This window comes from Melanotaenia boesemani, chromosome 6 (genome assembly GCF_017639745.1).
Source record: "Melanotaenia boesemani isolate fMelBoe1 chromosome 6, fMelBoe1.pri, whole genome shotgun sequence".
NCBI lineage: Eukaryota > Metazoa > Chordata > Actinopteri > Atheriniformes > Melanotaeniidae > Melanotaenia > Melanotaenia boesemani.
This window is the reverse complement of record NC_055687.1, coordinates 16,435,785-16,457,562: the sequence shown is the minus strand read 5'-3', so window position 1 is coordinate 16,457,562 and position 21,778 is coordinate 16,435,785. Positions and strand designations below refer to the sequence as shown.

Below are 21,778 nucleotides of genomic sequence, written 5' to 3'. Positions count from 1 at the left end.
TGTGGGTCTGTGGATCCTCACTGGGAACACAATCAAACATACTGGGACATGTGGGAAAGGATCCCAGTGTGCATACTGGACATATGTTACAGCATCCACAGGAAGACACTTTCTCATCATTTCCATGTAGATTCTGTCATTTGAAGCTCTTTCACAGTCAGATCTGGACTATAAACCATTCTACACTGTATGTTGACATGTAGAAATAATTCCATTCTGCTTGTAAGAAGCTCTTCATAGAAACAAACATGGCTACACTGGTGTTACTGGATTATGTTGATGCATGAAAACAGCTTTGCTGCACAGCTGAATGATTGTGCTGAAAACACTGAGAACAAACTGAAGATGGAGCTGTTGTGTTACTTTGACTTCACAGTCAGTGTAGACAATATACAAAGCAGCTTCAAAGATAAATGTGGAATCAAACAGAGTTCAGGAGCTGCAGCTTCCATCTTCATGGAAAACAATCAGCTGATTATTTCATTATTCTTCATATAGACGACTCAATAAAGATGAAACCACTTGATTTCCTAAATGTTTACTGGTTCCAACAAGTTTCTCCAGTCCGACCCGACTTGGAACAGAATCAAATATATTGGGACATGTGGGAACGTCAGCTGGAATATTTTGGAGCCTCCAGACAAAGAACTTTATCATTGATCTCTTTACTATTGAACATGTTTAAAAAGTGACTTTGAACATAATTAACATTCATTAACATGATGATCAAACTGGATTTTTCTCCAGTGTTTCATGTTTGTGTTTCTTTGGGAATGATTGGAATATTCTGTCTTCCATATTTACACATTCACTGTCTGAGCATAAAAACGTCTCCACCTGGATTTAACTCAGCAGATGATCTGGAGCTGCTTCAGTTGCTCAGGTCCAGGTTCAGCAACATGATGTTCCAGAAAAATCAGCTCAGCCGACTGTCAGAAGAAACTGGAAGCAGCTTTTTCCATCCAGAGTTTTTCCTCTGATGGAAGCAGCATATTCCAAGATGAACATTTCAGGATCAGGAACAACTGCTCAGTCAGGTTGGAAAGACAGAGTCTGAGCAGATTATCATCCATGTCTAATTCCTCTTCATCCTCCAGCTGCAGAAGGACCGTCTTCAGGGTGGAACTGACACCATTGTTGACTTCTGACCAGATTCCTTCAACTCTTTGCTTCTGGAAACAGATTTGTCTTCACTTCATTTCTTCTGCTCAGTTAATAAAAAATAGACATGATGAAGTCAAAGAGGGAAAAATGTCCTGAAGCTGAATTCTCATTAAATATGAACATTTCCATAAACAGCAGCTTTGCTCATGAAGCTGGAACTCTGCATACTGACCAACCAGATACTGTGTACACTGACAGCTGTGCTAGAAAAGGATCAGTTTTAGGAGGAAAAGTGGAAATAAACTCCAGTGTGGATGTTTCTGCAGATGTTCAGGATGAACTTGATGTGATGAAAGTTGTTCTTGTTGATTTCATGCTGTTTAATGACGTGTTTCCTCTTCAAATCAGACAGGACTGGAACAGGAAAGAAAATGTAGATAATGGCTGCAAAAGCCAGAATGATGCTAAAAGCCAGAATTCCAGCATGAAGTGAAAGCAGCAGAAAATAAGTCAGATGTTCTTGTAGAAAACAAAGTTGTGGATGAAGTCTGCAGATGAGGCCTTCTTTCCTGATTCTAGCCATGAGTCGACAGCAGCTCCTGCATGAACAACCTGAGATAAAACTCCTGGCCGTCATCCACACACACTTCATCCCACATTCCACAGGTAAGTACTGCAGACCTGTGGAAGCAACAAGAAAAGCTAAATTCATTTGTGTCCAACTTTCAGACAGAAAGCTTCCAGATCACTTTGGTGTTCAGTCATTTCCTCTTAGACACGTGTTAGAATGAATGAGGACGACATTCAGATGAAACATGAAGACTTATTTCCAAAGTTTACATCACGTCTATATTTGAAAAGATCCACTTTGCTTTGATTTTGTCACTTGTTCATCTGTGTCGCCCCACTGTGTGAAAATAATCATTACAATTCATTTTTCTGCAGCACACACTCCTTCAAGGCCAGACAGAGCTTCAACATCCTTCTTCTGTAGGTAGGACCAGTCTGAAGAAGAACTAACCACCATGATTTCCTCTTTCCACAATCATAGCAGCTGATATTGATCATGAAATGGGACAATGCAGGTTGTGAATGTGGCTGTTATGGGATTGTTGTGAGCTTCATGTTGACTCTGATCATTTGCAGCTAATAGTCGGCTGAAGATAGAAATTGTGTTTGACTTTAATAAGTTCCTTACTTTTAGGAGACATGAGCTCATTGTTATTTGTGTTTATCAGCCAGATTATACATAAGCTGCTTTTCTAACTAATGAAATGACATTTTTAGTCTAATCTAGAACACATGTTTATAATTCTGATCCGTCCCAACTGGTTGTGGATGAAGACGTGTTTTCTGGATGTCCTTAGCTGTTTGTAATCATGACAGGTGGGTATAAAATATGTCTGTTGAATTGTTTTAAACACTTGTGCTGCACATACAGGCACACATATCTACACAAAGATGCAAAAAGCAAAGAATGAACAGTGTGATGAAGCAGCTTCAGACCTCAGTTGTGGTTTTTCACCACTTCCCCAGTTTGTTGTGACACAAACAGCCATCTCTCCAGATAACAGAACTTTAAGCTTTACAAAGACGTTTCAGCTGAGTAGAAACTCCAGGACCAGTAAAAATAAAGTAAATTTAGCTCCTTTGTCTGGTGACAACAAAGATGAAAAGATCCACAGACCCACATTTGAAGAGCTGAATGAGAGTTGAGGAGCTGTGTGGGTTTGTAGTTGTGTATTTTCATCCCAGCTGCTAAACAACAGATAACAGTGTGTGGTACTAAATTCACCACCAACCTGAACGTGTTTGTGGGAACATGAATGTTTTTAGTCTTTCTGCATCATGTGAGGCAGATTTTTTTCATCTGCTGTCAGATTGAAATCAAGAGCATGAAAGCACACAGCAGCTTCAGCTGAGCTGTCAATCAGCAGCAGCAGTCTGATCTGTGGGCCGCAGGGGCTGATGGGAGCTTTGAGGACCTGTTAGAAAGCACGTGGTCCTGCTCTGATCTCACAGCTCGTCCTTGTTTGGCCTCAGCTGCATCAGAGCACCACTTCTCCCCAGGTTCACCAGAGGAAACACCACTGCACACAATGCTTTTCCTCCCAGCTGCTGCTCTGTGCTGGCTGTGTTCAGGTGAGTGTTTCCAGCCAATCAGGAGCCAACAAACTCCACCTGGAACAAACACTGTCACACTAACCTTCATCTGTCTGGCTGTGTCTCTACAGCGCTGGTTGCCATGGCAGCAGAGCTGATTCAGGAGGATTTAACATTGACCAGGAGAGTTGGTCAAAGTGTCTCCTTCAGATGTGGAAACATTCACCTGTGTGATTATGGAGATACAATCTGGTACCAGAAGAAAGAAACATTCAGAGTGATTCTTGCTATTGATAAAAATTCTGGTTCTGTTGACAAACGTTACAATCATCCTCAGAAAGATGATTTCTCAGCTGTGAATATTCAAACAGCTGCGAGTTGCAGATAGAGAAAGTTAAACTGGTTCATTCAGCCACCTACTACTGTAGCTGTTATAAATCTGGTCTCCACAGTGAGAAATGATCCCTGCAGCCTGTACAAAAACCTTCAGATGAGCAGATGTCAAACAGTAGTTGGCAGGGAGAGAGAGACGTAAAGCACAGTCCAGGTTCACATATTTCACCTCCATCTCAGACAGAGTCACAAACACACTGAGCTGAGGGAGTTTCTTCTTTACTGCTGTCTTTATGGATTTAACATTTTATTCTTCTTTTTCTTATTAGCAGAATTTTCTCAAACCATCAACTCTGTGAAGATTTCAGATATCTGCAGTGTTAAATGATGAAATGAAACCTCAACACACCATCAATCAAATCAATCCATTTTCAGCATCTTTGGTTAATAATGAATGTTTTCCTTCAAATATCCAGATAAATATGAATCTCCTGCTTTGAGCTGCTGCTGGAATAAAGTCCATTCCTCCTTCACAATGTTAATGAGCTCTTCATGAAAACACTTCCAGCAGCTCTTGTTGTTTAACAGCTTTCAGCAGATTTCAGCTCATTTCACTTTATTCCATTTTAAAAGACAAATCTTTGACTGATTTAAATTTTTTATTTAATTTTTAATAAAAAAATATAAGATAAAAATAAATAAAGAAAGAAAATAACTAAAAAAACATACAAATAAAGACATAGAAAACAAATAAGACATACAAATACATATTTAAAAGGGAGTGAGAAAAGTTTAACTTGTGAACTTCGACCTCTTCTCATTAAATAATAAATACTGGTGATAAGTTTCCTGGTTTAAATCTGTCTAGAAGCCAAGGCCTGATATTAGCAGTTAAATAAATTTGGTTTCTGGCCTTTTATTGATAAATATTTAAACTTAATTAATATACTCATAATACAACAATGTTAAATGTAAATGTACACATACATACACACACCTACATACACACATGCACATACAATCAGAAGACGAAACCAGAAAAATGACCCCTGAAAAAGAATTAACACCAGCACACTATCCTCTTAACCATTAGTGCTACCCAGCACCTCCCTCATCCCTATACCTCTGGAAAACAGTGTCTTTGCAGCTCATTTTAAATTGTTTCATGCTTGGACGCTGCTTCAAATCCATGGTGACCCTGTTCCATAGTCTCACCCCAATAACGAAACACAAAACTTTTCCTGGTTGTACGAATTAAGGAGATATTAAAGTTAATTTTCCCCTTTAAATTATAATTACCCTCATGAATTGTTAATAATTTCTGTACATTTTTTGGTAATAGATTATTTTAGCTTTGAACATTATTGAGGTTGTTTGATATTTTGGCCACAATGTCAGTAAATTGTAATAATTTTGACTGAAGGAATAATGAGTGTGTGTGTTCCTGATAGCTGTTATGAAATGTCCGTATTGCTCTTTTTGAATAGTAGTCAGTGGCCGTCATGATGTTTTGTAGTAGTTGCTCCATACCTCAGCACAGCATTGTAAGTATGGTGAGACTAGAGAACAGTAAAGTGTATGGAGGGATTTCTGATCCAGGACCTTCTTAGCTTTGCTTATTATAGAAATACTTCTTGAGACTTTAGTTTGTCCGTGTTTAAAATGTGATTTCCAGTTGAGTTTGTCATCAATGATTACCCCCAAACATTTTATTTCATGCACTCTGTCTGTTTCCACTGCTTCTATTGTTATTAATAACAGTGTATTATTTGCTTTATTACCAAACAGCGTTATGTGATGTTGATCTGTTTGACCGGAACCCAAACTGATTCTCTGCAAGAATTTTGTGTTTTTCTAAAAAAAGAGTCCAATCTGTTATTGAAGAGTTTTCCAGTATTTTAAAATAAATGGTGGTAGTAAGGAGACGGTCTGTAGTTATTAAAATAGTGTTTGTCTCCAGCCTTAAACAGGGGGATGACTTTAGATGTTTTCATTTTATTGGGAAATGTACCAGTTTGAAATGATAAATTAAAGATGTATGTTGATGGTTTAGAAATGCCCTCAATGACTTTTTTACTAGAAATATATCAACATCATTACATTCAGTGGCCTGTTTCTTCTTACATTTCATAACAATATTCAGAATTTCCTTTTCATCCACTGCTTGAAGAAACAATGAACAAGGATTTCTCTCACTTAAATGATCATAAGTTCCTGAATCAGGGATTTTTTTAGCAAGGTCAGGTCCTACACTAACAACGTATTCATTAAAGTTATTATCTACCTCTTTCATGTTGTAATTTCCAACGTCATCATCCATGAAATACTTAGACAAATTATTCTGTTTGTTCTATTTCTTCTAATATTATTTAGTATTTTCCGTATTCCTGCTATTTTCCTCTAATATCATCTTATAGTATCTTTCATTCTTGCCCTTATGATTTAAGTTAATTAATTTTTGTATTTTTATGTTTATACTTTAGTTCTCTTTCTTAGGAAGCCTCTGGAAAGTAAAGTTTTCTTTTTACAGGTGTTTCCTTCGGTGATCCATGGGCTACTTTTCTGCTACATTTCAAAATATGAAAACACTTATTATATAATGGAGAAAATATTTTAGAAACTTGTTATATGCTAAATTAAAATCTTTTTCTCTGTATATTATGTCCCAGTTGTTTTCCAGTAATTCATTTTTAGTGTGTTCCTCAGTTCTTACTCGTCTATATTTTATTTGCTTTTTTGACTCTTTCTTGTAACTTGACGTCATGAACTGGAAACACTGGCAGATGGTCACTTATGTCATTGATTAACAATCCATTCATAACATTATTGTTAATGTCATGAGTGAAAATATGATCAGAATGGCAGAATGAGACATGATTCTGCTGGGTCTAGTGAATTTTGGAAATAAGTTCATACTGTATATTGTATTAATAAATGCATCAGTACCATTGTGATTGTTGGGATACAATTTGTCGATATTGAAGTCCCCACACACAAAACTAGTTTTGTTACCTATTTTTGAAAACACACTTTCCATCCACACACTGAATGTATTTATGCTTGACCCAGGTGCTCTGTACACACAGCTAACAATAATTTTTTTGTTTCCATAAAGACTTCAATTATTAAGTATTAACGTAAGCTGTTAGTCACAGATGTCATTCTTTCTAAAACCCTCAAGTTCTACATACATGACACCACCCCCACCACCTTTATTTAGTCTATTCTTATACCTGAGCTCTTTTGTCAATATCCATCAATCCTTCAGATAATACTATTATACTAAATGGTTTAGTAAACGTTTGTAAATTTCTCTTATTATTGAAGTTAGTGTGGTGGGTGGTACATTTCAGTTATTTAAATAAATCATTTTAAATAAAAGGACTGAGTTTGAACAGTGATCACAATCCTGAAAATATTAGAAGAGGGTTCATACAAGCAATAAAACAATTAAAACCAATGCAAAAACAACACCCTCTAGAAACCATAAGAATAAAACAGGATGTGCTCCGTTCCTGACAGCCAGGTCTCTCGCGCCCACGATGTTCAGGTGTTTCAGGGTGATAGTCAATATGCTCTGAGGACGTGGATTTTATTACTGCCGAGCCAGGATACCTGGCGGCGAGGTCCAGATGAATGGATTAAAAAAAACCAAAAAAACAACCGGGAAAACAGCAGAATGTCCGCCAGGATTCACACACTTCTGCTGGCCTAGCGAAACACAAATACACACATTCATATCACTCATTGGCTCAAAATGGCTTCCAGGGGGACAGCAGCCTTACCCATACATGCAGGTTTCCACTAAGGGAGAAGGACAGCCTCCAGGATCCCACCCTGTCTTCTAGAGATGTGCCATGCATGAAAGATTCACTACCAAGCATTGGCTCTCAGAGCCGGCTCCCATCAAGTGAGAGCCGGTGTTCTGTCAGTTTAGCATACATTGTCAGATCAGCATACGCATAGCGCAAACTAACTGCACCTAACCCTAACCCTAACCCTAACCCTGACCTTAACCAGCATGCGCATTAACGTAATGTATGCTACTCTGATGTGTATGCTAAACTGACAGAACACCGGCTCCCAGTTTTTTTTTCCTTTTGCTGCGTGGTAGCTTCCAGTGCTCAGCCACAGCTCTGCCCACGGCACTGCTTTGTTTGGATTGGCCTGCATAGCCTGCAGGCGGCCAATCACATGTGAGGATATAGGATCATCCCAGACACTGCAGGTGAGACAGCAGACAGCTGTGAGGAAAGTACGTGAGTGAGTGCGTCATTGTCACGTGCAGCGGGCGGAGGTGAGGACCCAAATGCAGGCAGTCAGGCAGGAGGCAGAATTGGTGCAGTACAGAACAAGACAGGCCCACCGACAAAGTTCAGGGGGGGCTACCTGGAGTCTGAACAGACGGCAGGATCAGGTCAGGAGGCCGGATGGACCGGGGCAGAACCTCCGGCTGACGACCCAGAGGCTGTGCCGACAGCTGAATCTCAGGCAGACGGGCAGGCTTGGACCAGAGCTTTGGAGGACAGGCAGGCTGGATCAGCGGAGGACGGGCAGGCTGGATCTCTGGCAGACTGGATCTCTGGCAGACTGGATCTCTGGCGGCGGACGGGCAGACTGGGAAACCAGACTGGCGATTAGCCCCAAACCACTAGGGCGGGCTGCATCTCGGAAGTCAACACCAGCTCCACGGTCCATTTCTCGGGTGACGCCATCAGCTGCACTGTCACGGTTGCGAGTTCCTGTTTCCGAGGGGGTCTCGGGTCGAGACGCCCCTTACCAGCTACTGGTGCCCGACCCAGAGATTCTGTCACGGTTTCTGGGTTTTGGTGGGTGTTTTGATAATGTTTAGGATTTTTGTTTTTGTCATGTTTAGTTCGGTGTTCTTGGTTTATAGTTATGTTCATGCTTTAGCTTTCAGTTTTTCATGTTTGGTTTTTTCCCTCTTGTTTTCCTGTGATTTCTGTTCTGCCTCATTAGATCACCTGGCCTGATTAGTCATCAACTTCACCTGTGTCTTGTTACTCCCTCTGTGTATAAGTACTCCTGGTTTTCAGTCATTCATTGTCCAGATATGTTTCAGATAATACTATTATACTTAATGGTTTAGTAAGTGTTTGTAAATAGCTTTTAATATTATTAAAGTTAGCATATAAGCTTCTACAATTAAAATGCAGAGGTGATAATTTACTCCCTGAGTCAATGTTCTGGTTGTATTGATCATCTGTGTAGTAGCAGTAATTATTTTTTATAGCAGCTAAAAAGTTATTTTTCTGGATCTAAATCCTGTTCCACATCCATGATGTTGGGATCAGTATATTGAAATACTTCCAGCTCCAACTGATGATTTTAACTTATCCTCTGTGTAAAGACTGAATCCCCAGATATAGAGTGAATTCCATCGTTGTCATAGTTTAGTTCTGTTAGTTACCTCAGAGTCCAGAGCAGTTCACCCATGCTGATCTTTGTTCCTCTAGCTGTAGACCAGATTCTGTCAGTCATTGGACTTTTCCAGTTGTTCAACGTCCCTTAATATAAATCACCTTGGCTTCCTCAGATGATCCGATAAGTTTAATGAAGGTTTTGCAGGTTGTAGTCCAGGTGTTTTGTATTTTCTTCTGTTTCTTCAGCTGATGTGCTTTTCTGGCTAATGTCAGCATTGTGTTTGGCTAGGTGCTCATTTATGAACACCTCTGTTCCTTTTAAATTTTTCTTTGTTTCAGAAGTGCATTCTTGTATTTTCTATTTGTGAATCTCAGAAGTAGAGTTGGTCCGTCACTGACGTTTCTCTTTTTCTGAGGGTGACATGCCTCAGTGTAGTTACTGTCCATTTGATTCCTTTGGCTTGTAGAAAGCCAATCACCTGATGCTCTGTGGAGTCTGAGTCCAGCTCATCCAGGGGACAGGTAATACGAATCCAGAGTTCTGTATTTGCACTTTTCTCATATCTATTGTAATTAATAAATTAGTTAACTGAGAGAAGTAGTCTGTCATATTTTGATCCATCAAAGAACACGCAGGAGAAGAACCTAAAGAGAAAGGTATAAAGAAATTGTGTGGAACAGAACCTGATTAATTAGGAAAGTGGGAAATTAGTACCTTCCTAATTTAATAATGTGGGAAGAAGTACTTGTTCTTTATTACTCGTGCAATTTTAAGGTTTTCTCCAACACACAGCAGCACAGAATATTTCCTCGAACATGGAAACCTTTAAAAATGAGAGAAAGAACGACACTTGATGGACTTGATGGATGATCACAGTACTGGTATCTAGATAAACGTGGGGAAATAGTTGCATCATATACTGGTGATGGTACTGGTGTCTTTACTCTAGAAAATAGCTGAATCGTGTATTTTATACAATACTTGGAGGAAACCACGGCAGACTTCCAAAAATACATCCTATAAGACAGAGGTTCTCAAACTTTTTGAGCTACATCCACTTCTATGTATAATTGTATGACTTCCCATCGGAGCCACAACAAACATAAATGTAACCAGGTGGAAAAAGTGGGTACCTATAACAATATTCATTGTAAATCCTGTTTTGCGTTTATTTCACCTGTTGGTTGCAGTACTTGCTTTTGTCCAAAAGGTGGTGCTATTCCCATGTACCGAGGTCCAAAGTTTGATTATTGCTAAAACCTCATTTATGTATTCTCGCGTACTTTTGCACTGGGAAGACGTGAACTGTAGCCATATTGGACCGAGACTGGTTGGGATGTGTTTGGCCACATGAACAAATGTTCGAGAATCTCGGTGAGAAATGTTTTTTATGTACTATTTACCATGTTAGTAGCTAAAGCTATGATGTTAACGATATTGTCTTTCTTTTTGTTGTCCTCTTTTAGAGGTGCCACTGCCGTGTTTTATACAGTGTTTATACCGTGTTTTGGACTGTGTTTTATATCGTGTACGCCATTTTGAGCGTTACAAGCAAAGCAAAAGAAAACAAAGAGAATATTTTATTTTCATATTTTTGAACTTTATTTTACATTATTCTAACTCGGAGGAAACGGTTCTTTTTGAGAATAAAGAACCCACTAAATTTGAAGTATTGTGTGATCTATTACCCGGCTTCAAATCTTGGTACCAGGAGTGGGGTTTCTCCTTTTTCTCCGCGAAAGTGCACGTATCACGGCGTAGCGTTAGTTTTTTTTACGGCAGTGGCGAAGAAGTGGCCTAAACCAGTGCGGAACTAGGCGGCGTGTCTGTTTGGCGGAAGCTGTCCGGAGACCAGACGAGAAGGGACCGGTGCTCGAGTGGCTGTACTGGCGTGGCTGTGAGGGACTTCAGCCGAGGCGATCGTCAGACTGGGAAGGACTCCAGGCTAGAGAGAGCATCGTCCAGGAGCGGTCTGGGAGCGGCCAAGGAGCAACGCGCAGACTCGGGATCTTCAACCAGTTTATCCTTTGCTATATAGGTTTTGATCGACTAAGTGGACTGACTGGGCAATAATAAAAACATGTCTGATCAAGATGAAAATGTGGAAATGGATGAACAGCTAGTGATCAATGATGATGATGAATCGCCTGATGAACATGAAAATGAACAAAATGATGACAATGACCAAGCTGATGTGTTACAACAAATAAGTAAGTTAGCTAGAAAACAAGAAGAAGTCATGGCAGTCATATCATCATTAAATACTGAGCCTACCAGGTCATATGTGTATGTACCCAGAGAAAGACACATTTCACCATTTAGTGGAGACATTGACAAAGATGGGAGAGGTGTAGATGAGTTTGTTGAAGAAGTAGAAAGGGTAATTTCTGCAAGAAACCAATCTGCACCCGAGCAATTTGATTTTGTGATGTCACTCTTGAGGGGCTCAGCGCTAGATGAAGTGCGTTTACGCAAAGATGATGGTGATGTGGTTAAAGACCTGTTTGTCTACCTTAGAGAAGCTTTTGGGGATAAACGTAGTGCCTCCCAACTTTTACAACACTTTTACAACTGTAAACAGAAAGAAGGGGAGGACATACGTGACTTTTCACATGCTTTGTCACAGGCCTTTAGTTGTGTACTGAAACAACATCCGAACTCTGTAGCTAATGAGAAAAAGGTGTTAAGAGATCAGTTTGTTGAGGGCGTCAAAGACCCCTCACTAAGACGAGAACTCCGAAAGTATGTGCGAGCAAAACCGGCATCTACATTAATAGAGGTGCGCGAGGAAGCTTACTTGTGGTCTTCAGAGGACCAAGCCCCAAGCACAAAGGTGGTTAGGAGTAAAGTTAAAACTTGCAGTCATGTTACAGCCGAAGCACAGTGCTGTGCTGCTACAGCTACAGAAAGCCCAACGTACCTTGAGGATGTAATGAAAACTCTTAAAGAGCAGGGTAAAGTCACTAATGCAACTAAACCTAGTGAGATGTCAGTTTCATTTAATGATGTTCTAAAAGTGCTTGCTGAGCAAGGAAAGGTGATAACTGAACTCACTAAAGCTGTGAAAGAGCTGACTACCCAGAGCAAGAACACTAGTAGCCCGACACCAAATAGGACCAAAACTGTTCCTAGATTTACCCCCGACGGTAAGCCTATATGCTTTAAGTGCCAAACCGTTGGTCATGTTGCCAAACAATGTCCCCAGAGAAAACACAGAAACTCTGAGCAGACCCCGGCTTCCAGTCCATCGGAAAACGAGAGACCCTGTTTGCAGTGAGTCGGGCAATGCAGGGTAACGTCATAGACTTACCTAAACCTGAGATCACACGTGAGCAAATCATGGAGCGTGCAATAGGCAAATGTCCAGTAGTTAATCTAAAACTTAGTGGCATACCAGCTAATTGTTTACTTGACACTGGCAGTCAAGTCAGTACTCTAACAGACAAGTTTTTCAGAAAACACTTTGGTAATGATGAGAACATGCTAGCTACAACTAGTTGGCTAAAAATAGCTGCTGCTAATGGACTTGACATTCCTTACCAGGGATATGTGGAACTGGAAGTTGAGACTATGGGTTTGAAAATCCCAAACTGTGGTTTCCTGGTCTTGAAACCCTCAACTAATCCTGTTGTTTCAGAAGAGTGCATAATTGGTATGAATGTCATTTGCAGATGCAGACAGCTGGTGACAGCAGAGTTTGACAACGTTTTGGGAGGGTCCTTAGACACCGGGTGGAGGACAGCTTTTCAACAGATACAGGTCTGTTGCGTTGAGAGGAAGGTGACAGCTAGGGTCGCAGGCAGAGACAAAGTACGTATTCCTGCATCCTCAGTGTCCACTGTACTTGTAAAAGGTCACAGCAAAACCTCAGATACAGCCTCTCAGTTGATCATTGAACCAGTAACCACCCCACTACCACCCGGTCTAGCAGTTATCCCAACATTTGTCACAAACATCAGCCACATTCTTCCTCTTCAGGTTGTTAATTTCTCCTCAGAGGATGTGTGGTTGTGCCCCAAAACAAGACTAGGCATTATTTCAAATGTTGATTGTATTGAGAGTGAGCAGACATGCCAAGTAAAGTTTCAGCGCATCTCTGCAGATGTTGAACAGGTTTCAGTCGAGTCAGACACAGAGCAGACTAACAGTAAGGTGCAAACCATTTTGGACAAACTTGACATGGGAGGTACTGAGGAAGAGCGAGTTGCTCTCTGTGCATTGCTTTCACGTTACATTGATGTGTTCACAGATGATGATGAAAATCTGGGTTACACAGATAAGGTGAAGCATGAGATCAAGTTGGTTGATGACTTACCCGTCACACAACCATACCGTCGTATACCTCCTAACCAGTACAAAGAAGTACAAGATCACATCTCCAGACTTTTGAAAAAAGGGATTATACAGGAAAGTGAAAGTGCTTACGCCTCACCAATTGTGGTAGTCCGCAAGAGTGATGGCAGCATACGCTTATGCGTAGACTATCGAAAACTAAATCTCAAAACAAAGAAAGATGCGTTCCCATTGCCTCGCATCGACCAGAGTTTTGATGCTTTGAAAGTTGCAAAGTACTTCTCCACAATTGATCTGGCGAGTGGGTATCACCAAGTGGCGATGGATGACAAGGATAGGCATAAGACTGCTTTTACCACGCCTTTTGGGCTGTTTGAGTATGTTCGCATGCCCATGGGAGTGTGTAATGGCCCTGCGACGTTTCAAAGATTGATGCAGGCAGCCATGAGCGATTTGATCTTTGACATCATGTTAGTCTATCTTGATGACATTTTGGTGTACTCACCAACATTTGAGTCCCACTTAGAAAGGCTAGTCTTTAAACGTTTAAAACACACAGGATTAAAAGTGAAGTGGGGAAAATGTCACTTTTTACAGAAGCAAGTTAAATTCCTTGGGCACCAGATTTCTGCAGAGGGTATTGCAACTGATCCCTCCAAGATAGCAGCGGTCAAGGAGTGGCCTGTGCCTGCCACCGTTAAAGAGCTTCAGTCATTTCTAGGTCTATCTAGCTACTACAGAAGATACGTAGAAGGCTTTTCAAAGATTGCAGCCCCACTGCATGACCTTGTAAATCAATGTCATGGTGCTGTTAGTACAGCCAAAGCTAGTCAAAAACTTAGTGATTTGTGGGACACCAACAGTCAAAATGCATTTGACTCACTGAAAGATAAGCTTGTGACTGCACCTGTTTTAGGATACGCAGATTTTACTTGTCCATTCATGTTGGAGACTGATGCTAGTGGTCAGGGTTTAGGAGCTATCTTGTGTCAGCAGCAAGGTGACAGGAAACGAGTCATTGCGTATGCAAGTAGACGGCTTAGAAATGCAGAGAGGAATGACAAAAACTATAGCAGTATGAAACTTGAGCTGCTTGCACTTAAATGGGCGATAGTGGAGAAGTTTCGGGGTTACTTGCTGGGCTCTAAGTTCACGGTTATTACCGACAATAACCCCTTATGTCATCTGAAAAGTGCAAAACTTGGAGCTATTGAACAGAGATGGGTAGCGCAATTAGCTGCTTTTGATTTTGACGTGCGGTACCGGCCAGGTCGGTGCAACCCAGCAGCTGATGCACTGTCACGGCACCCGTTAGCAGGGGAGCCGGAGCCAAACGATGATGAGGAGTTTGAGGATTGCATTGCAATTTGTAACTTGATTTGTAGAGGCACTGCTCTTGAGCCTGAGCTGGTTACAGCAGGAGTCAAATGTTGTCAGTTAAACCAGATTAGGGCTGTAGATGGTGGTCAGTGTGGGTCACATTCTAAGGAGGCAACACGAACTCTTCCAGGCTATTCCAGGGAAGAGCTGCAGACATTTCAATGTCAAGATCCTGTGATTAGTGTTTTTAAACAGTTTTGGGATCGAGACAGCCAGCCAAGTTCACAGGAAAGGAAAAACCTTCCTGTTGCTGTCAAGTCGTTATTGAAACAGTGGAAACGCATTAAGATGCATGATGGATTGTTGTACAGAGTAGTGAATGATGATCATTTTGGAGAGTGCTTTCAGTTACTTGTTCCCAGTTGTTTACACAAGTCTGTAATGCAGAGTGTACATGACTCTATGGGACATCAGGGAATAGAGAGGACATTGCACTTGTTGAGACAAAGAGCATTTTGGGTAGGGATGCACAAGGACATTGAGCACTGGGTCAAAAATTGCCAGCGCTGTGTTCTCACAAAAATGCCCAATCCAAAGATTCACCCTCCAATGAAATCCTTTTTGGCAACACGACCCTTAGAAGTGGTGGCAGTAGACTTTACTCTTCTCGAACCTGCTTCAGACGGCCGAGAGAACGTTTTAGTTATCACTGACATGTTTACAAAGTTTACCCAGGCGTTTCCTACGCGTGACCAAAAAGCTGAGACCACAGCCAAAGTCCTCTTGAAGGAATGGTTTATGAAGTACGGTGTACCTGAACGTCTGCATTCAGACCAGGGCCGTAACTTTGAATCAGAAGTAATTGCGGAACTATGTAAAATGTACGGTGTGAAAAAGACGCGCACAACGCCACATCATCCCACAGGTAACGCGCAGTGTGAGCGTTTTAACCGCACGCTTCATGAACTGTTGCGAACGCTTCCAGCTGACAAAAAGAAACGTTGGCCTGAGCATTTACCCGAGCTTGTGTATGCGTATAATGTCACTCCACACGCGACTACAGGGTATTCCCCTTACTTCTTGCTCTATGGGGTAGATCCGCATCTTCCTGTTGATGCACTGCTTGCGAACGAGAATCGCAACAACAAAAATCTTGATTGGCTTGCTGTGCACCAGCAAAGACTGAAAGAAGCACATACAAGAGCCAAACAGTATGCAGAGCAAAAAGCAGCCGAACGCATTGCTCAGCATAGTCACAAAGTTTACTGTCCTTCAGTTGAAGTAGGAGAGTATGTATATCTGAGACACAGACCGGCTGGTCGTAACAAAATTCAGGATGCATGGAGTCCAGTTGTTTACCAAGTTGTTGACATTGTAGGTACGACTTACACAGTACAACCTGCAGATGGGGGACCTATTAAGAGAGTGAATAGGGTGGACATCAGACCATGTGTTAATCCTCCTGACTTGACCCCTAGAAACACTGAAAAGACTGTAACAAAACCAACTGAGACTACTGAACCAGACACTGACCCATGTGATGAAGGTGAGGAAGCAGTAATCATTGAAGAGGTATCTTTTCATTTAAACCCTCGTCCAGATGTTGAAAACTGCTATGTTGATGACTGTGTTCAGCTTCCAGAAGATTCTCAGTTGATTTCAGAATGTGAACCCCCTGTGATTGAACAGGCAGAGACTGAGCATGTTGAGACAGAGACATGTACTACTGACCAACCCTGTGAGGTGCAGACACCTACTCCTTGTGTTAGAAAAGCTCCTATACCTGCTCCCCGCAGGAGTAAACGTGTAAATGCAGGGAAGCACCCAAATCCACATAATGAACCCAGGTCAGTGTTGGAACCAGAACTAAGCTCTTCCATGGTTTCACAGATTATTGCGAGCTTAGGTACTGTATTTTTTAGAGAAGCTTTAAAAGAAGTTAAAAACAGTTACTTTGTCACCGAGGGCGTTGACGGTTAAGCAGGGGAGAATGTAACCAGGTGGAAAAAGTGGGTACCTATAACAATATTCATTGTAAATCCTGTTTTGCTTTTATTTCACCTGTTGGTTGCAGTACTTGCTTTTGTCCAAAAGGTGGTGCTATTCCCATGTACCGAGGTCCAAAGTTTGATTATTGCTAAAACCTCATTTATGTATTCTCGCGTACTTTTGCACTGGGAAGACGTGAACTGTAGCCATATTGGACCGAGACTGGTTGGGATGTGTTTGGCCACATGAACAAATGTTCGAGAATCTCGGTGAGAAATGTTTTTTATGTACTATTTACCATGTTAGTAGCTAAAGCTATGATGTTAACGATGTTGTCTTTCTTTTTGTTGTCCTCTTTTAGAGGTGCCACTGCCGTGTTTTATACAGTGTTTATACCGTGTTTTGGACTGTGTTTTATATCGTGTACGCCATTTTGAGCGTTACAAGCAAAGCAAAAGAAAACAAAGAGAATATTTTATTTTCATATTTTTGAACTTTATTTTACATTATTCTAACTCGGAGGAAACGGTTCTTTTTGAGAATAAAGAACCCACTAAATTTGAAGTATTGTGTGATCTATTACCCGGCTTCATTACATTGACCTCTCTTTGTTTACCCCCTGATCCACCAAAGGCCTTTACCTCCAACCAGATGGAATGCAGTTGCTGTTACAGGCCATGCTACCCATGGTTAAACCTAGTTCTGGATCATACCCGTGAGATAATCCCTCAGCCTTCCTAGCAATTCCAAGCCAGTGAATTTATTCCACATGGGAACCTCGACCTAATGCATTGTGGTAGTTTTGCTTTGACTCTGGCTTTCCATGGCACATGTCTGGAACTGTCTTCCCTTCTCTAGTGGTGGAGTCCCCCCGTTTTCCATTTAATCAAAAGGTGGGAAAAACCAAACTATCAGTCAACTCCTATTGATGAGATTAATTTTACATTGATCCACCCAAAATCAATAATTGATAAATTCCCCCATAAGCCATTTATGTAGAATAGGTTTGGAAGATAAAAAGACATACTGTACCTGCTAAGCATGTTGGACGGACAATAACATCATTGTTGGATCTCCACTTTCTTTCTGCTTCACATGTGAAACTAACTGAAGAACATATCGAAGAGGCAAAGAAACAAGTAAGACTTATCTGTCAATAAAAGATATTAGTTGCAATAACTCAGGAAAACTTTTAAAAATCAATAGTGGAGATTTTGAGAGTTGCTGTTTTTAAGTATTTAACAGAGTGAAGTAAAAAGCCGTCTGCAGCACGATGGGAACGTGCAGTGACTGAGAAAAAAAATCTGTTTTTTTGCAGTTTATTTCTAATTCACAAAAACATTCACTAAACACTGCTCTGCAGGAAGGTTCCCGTTTACAGGATTTCATGCAAATGTCTTCTGTTATTGCTCTGCTCTGCCTATATAGAAGTAAAACTGATTCTACAGATATAAAAATGTACTCTTCTATGACACAGACAGAGGACACAGCAGAAATTTGCTCTTGCGAAACTATTTCACTGTTATGGCACAAAGCTTGCGTCTCAGAAATATACCAATTACAGCAGATGGATAAAACACACACAGAAAGGCTTGGATTAACCCTGTAGATGATTACATCACCTCATGTTTCAAAAGTAGGAAATGTTTTGTATCAGTATACATGGCCCGGAATAAAAATGTTGCTTTAAAACAGCTTAACAGCAACACTGCACACATCCTGCCTGATGAAAATAATTACTGCTTAAATACCAGTCTCAGTAAAGGTAACACGTGTAAGAATGGTAGAAAGTATCTTACCATTTATTCCACCCAGTAGAGAATAAAATGGTTCATTACAGTGATACTGAACAACAGAAAGATACTGATTCTGAAAGCCAGACAGGAAAGTGACTCCTCCATTCAGCAAAGGCTCAGGTTCTCCACAATCAATAACTGCAAAGAGCATGAAAAAAATGTCAGAAAAGCAGATACAAAAAATGTCAAATCATTTTTATTTGAAGGTGTACATACTGTGGCATTCTGGTAAGGGGAGGTGCCACTGTCCATTGCTTTGGCATATGGTAGAGAAACTTTTAATCTCCTGACCTTCCTGACAGAAAAAAGACAAAATATGTCAGGCCACTACTACACCCACTGACCAGTATTACCCATCACAACAAGAAACACAACATTTATTCTAACCATAACCAGCTTGTATCCTTGGTCACAGCGCACATAGATGTGGTCTCTATAGAAATATTCAGTCAAGGAAGGAGTGACCCTGCCTTTAGCTACATTACCGGGTTCTGGACACGTCACCCCTGGAGACAACAACAACAAGTAAGCAAGTGTTATCAGCTGCATAGTTTGCATTCACACTAGGTTTAACTTCTCATTAGTGTATAATTTCACTCTCACTGTGTGTGCTGTAGTCCAGGCTCCAGCCTTTGCTCAGTCCATGGCCATCAACATGGTAGTCCAGTCTGACAGTGTTTGAGTTTGTAGCTATGAGTCCTGGGCTTGTTTCACCACATAGCTTCGTGGGCTTTTTGTCTTGGATGGTCACCTTTGAAACAAGAATAAAGCACAGTTTGTTCACATTAAAACTACTGTATATGTTCCTTCAACCTCTCTTTATTTGTATTTCTTTTGGGTCAAGTTGCTTACAATTACCTCCAACCAATGATAGAGACAGTTTGGACCTTCCTCAGTGTCCATACTCTCAATGTGGAAGTTGTCAGAAAAGTTAAGAAACACTGTGAAGCCAGATTCTACAGAAATGATGTACTGACAAGACAGAGCATGAGGTGGGGGATTCGGGTAGCCGGGACTGAACAGATGTCCCACTGGCTCATTAAATATGCCACCGCCACAGGACACTGGACAAAAAGAAAAAGGAAGATTCACCATTCAGATTTTCAGCTTCATATCCTTTAAAACTCTGAGCAGACTCTTCCAGTGGGTTGAAACAAAGATGTGAAGACCAGACAGTTCGGCAGCTAGCAAACACTTCAAGCATCAAACTCACATTTGCAGGTGCGCTGGTCTGAGCGAAGCTCGTAACCATGGTGACAGGCACAGAGATATGAACCAAGTGTGTTAAAGCAGATCTGAGAGCAGAGTGGACCTGAGCCATCTTGAGGTTCTGGTGCAGAACATTCATCTATGTCTGATGATAACAACGTCACAGAGTTAGTAGGAGACGGGCGGGGTTGTGAAGAAGAGAGATGAAAGAAAAGCTGACAGAGGAAGAAGAACAACCTATTGCCTGGTAATGAGCTGAAAAGCCCACATTCTGGTGGCGTTCTGAGTTGTTGTCATCTGTTTGGAATATAAGGGTGAGTTTGTTGCCTGGAGTGAAAATGGGCTCATAGCCTGGATGATGACCATCAGTAGAGTTCTCATTCCCACAGAACTTCCCCAGGACCTTTTCATTGTAAAGAACCTGACAGATCACACAAAAGTAAATTAAATTGTCATAAGAACCTCAAAGTTCATAGACCTGGAATCAGAGTCAACAAACAGGGCAGAATAATCCCAACTCTCAAGTAAGGGTTAAGGGGCAGTCTACCCCCAACCTCAGGAAAAGAAGGAAGAACAACATGGAATATTAAAAGATGTGTTACATGTTATTGGCATTGCCTACAGTTTCTGTGATAAAGAGCTAACAGGTTAAAAATTATATTGTACTTGAATTTCTTTAAAGGAGGGGGGGGGGGGCAGTTTAAAGTCCGGTTGCCTATCACTTAGCTGAGCTGTCCAAAGCTTATATTCTTCATTTCGTCCAATTGAACAAAAACTATGGTCGTTGGCGAAGTTGTCTGATATAAGAAAGGACAAAGCCTGGCTTAACATTGGCCTGGTATTTCCAAAGTGGAGAGCACTGTGAGAGCTATAGAGGCTGTAATTTAACTCAGAGCTAGCTCTTCTGGACAGTAAGTAAAAACATTAATGTTATAAGTTACTTTGACATGTTCCACAAAATGGTGATATTGTTTTGCTCAGTGTGTTTGTACATTTGTTCGCAGATGAGGCGAGTGGGGGGTGGTGAGGTAGAGGGAGGTGTGGCTCATACACACTTTGTTTTGGTCTACAGGGAGTGCACAACAGCAAACCTTTCACTGAAACGATTTTGCTTTTTGCCCCTTTAACAATAAAGCCATAATCACCAACATAATGTATTTTTAAATAGTTAATGAAAGTACAATAACAAACAGACACAGTCAGGTTTCAAGATGTATGTGTTGAAATATGGCTCTGACTGTAAGTGAGTCGTAATAGCAGCCTCCAGATGTTTCAATGTTCAGGTGTGTGAAGGTGAGTTGTATATGGAAGCCCTCTGGTACACTCAGGTCCCACTGCTCCTGTAGGTTTGGGGGGTATGGCCGTGGATACTGGGGGGACTGGATCTCCCCATGCATGGGAGGATCTGAGTCAGACAGCGGCAAGCATTCACAGACCAACACACAAAGAAACCTGGAGTGGTACATCAAAAAGAAAAAGAGAGAATTCAACCTGTTTATCACTGTGTGATCATCTGTGCTACTAGTCCAAAGTTGATGTAAACATGGAAGAACAAACAAAGTCACGCAATCACCACAACTGTGGAAGCCACATAACACCATTGAGACTCTAAATATAACACTCCCACACATATAAATCATATAAACCTGTGTTCACCTGTGGTATTGTACAGATTATTGGTATAATAACCCAACACGAGAAAAGAAAATAAAACTCCATATGGTAACAGGTACGTCCACATGAAAGATTTTTGGCAGAAAATCATAGTAAAAACTGATTCATATACAAATGGGTTTAAAATTTCATCTAAACTTACCAGATGATCAAAGAGGTCCGCCACATGCTGGGATTTAACATGTCCCTGATCGAACCGATGGGCCAGTGTAGGAGCAAATGTCTCACAACAGTAAAACACTGATGTTACAAGGGCTGTCGTTTCCAGTGTTTAACAACTTGTTGCGTTACTGTGTTGTTTATCTTGGCAAAGCAACTGAATGCTCGACTTTTTGATTTGCAGATAAATAAAAGAATAAAATAAAGAATTATAAAGATCTTGTTATCAGAACACAAACATAACATGAAATTATTACATTGTTTTAGAAGATAAGAAGAATTCTGCTTTGGTTCTTGAATAACCTTTTAAGCATGTGGCTCATTCTCTGTCTACCTTCATTCTACCACAGGAGGAAGATGTTTACATTTCTGGGGCATCACTATTGGTTTAGAGTTGGAAGTGTACCTATCCA

The 21,778-nt window shown here is 40.9% G+C and overlaps 1 protein-coding gene across 1 annotated transcript in view; it reads right to left on the bottom strand.

Annotated features, from left to right (window-relative positions):
* Positions 1 to 21,456, bottom strand: part of c1r (complement component 1, r subcomponent) — a 36,323-nt gene extending 14,867 nt beyond the window's left edge. The window contains exons 1-10 of the mRNA XM_041987025.1: positions 21,349 to 21,456; positions 20,771 to 20,984; positions 19,770 to 19,953; positions 19,537 to 19,677; positions 19,182 to 19,387; positions 18,927 to 19,074; positions 18,711 to 18,829; positions 18,540 to 18,618; positions 18,327 to 18,461; positions 17,560 to 17,634 (exon numbers count right to left, since the gene is read on the bottom strand). Coding sequence (XP_041842959.1) covers positions 17,560 to 17,634; positions 18,327 to 18,461; positions 18,540 to 18,618; positions 18,711 to 18,829; positions 18,927 to 19,074; positions 19,182 to 19,387; positions 19,537 to 19,677; positions 19,770 to 19,953; positions 20,771 to 20,984; positions 21,349 to 21,389 — 1,342 coding nt within the window. The 5' untranslated portion in view covers positions 21,390 to 21,456. The remainder of the gene's footprint in view (positions 1 to 17,559; positions 17,635 to 18,326; positions 18,462 to 18,539; positions 18,619 to 18,710; positions 18,830 to 18,926; positions 19,075 to 19,181; positions 19,388 to 19,536; positions 19,678 to 19,769; positions 19,954 to 20,770; positions 20,985 to 21,348) is intronic.
* Between the last annotated feature and the right edge of the window lie 322 nt (positions 21,457 to 21,778).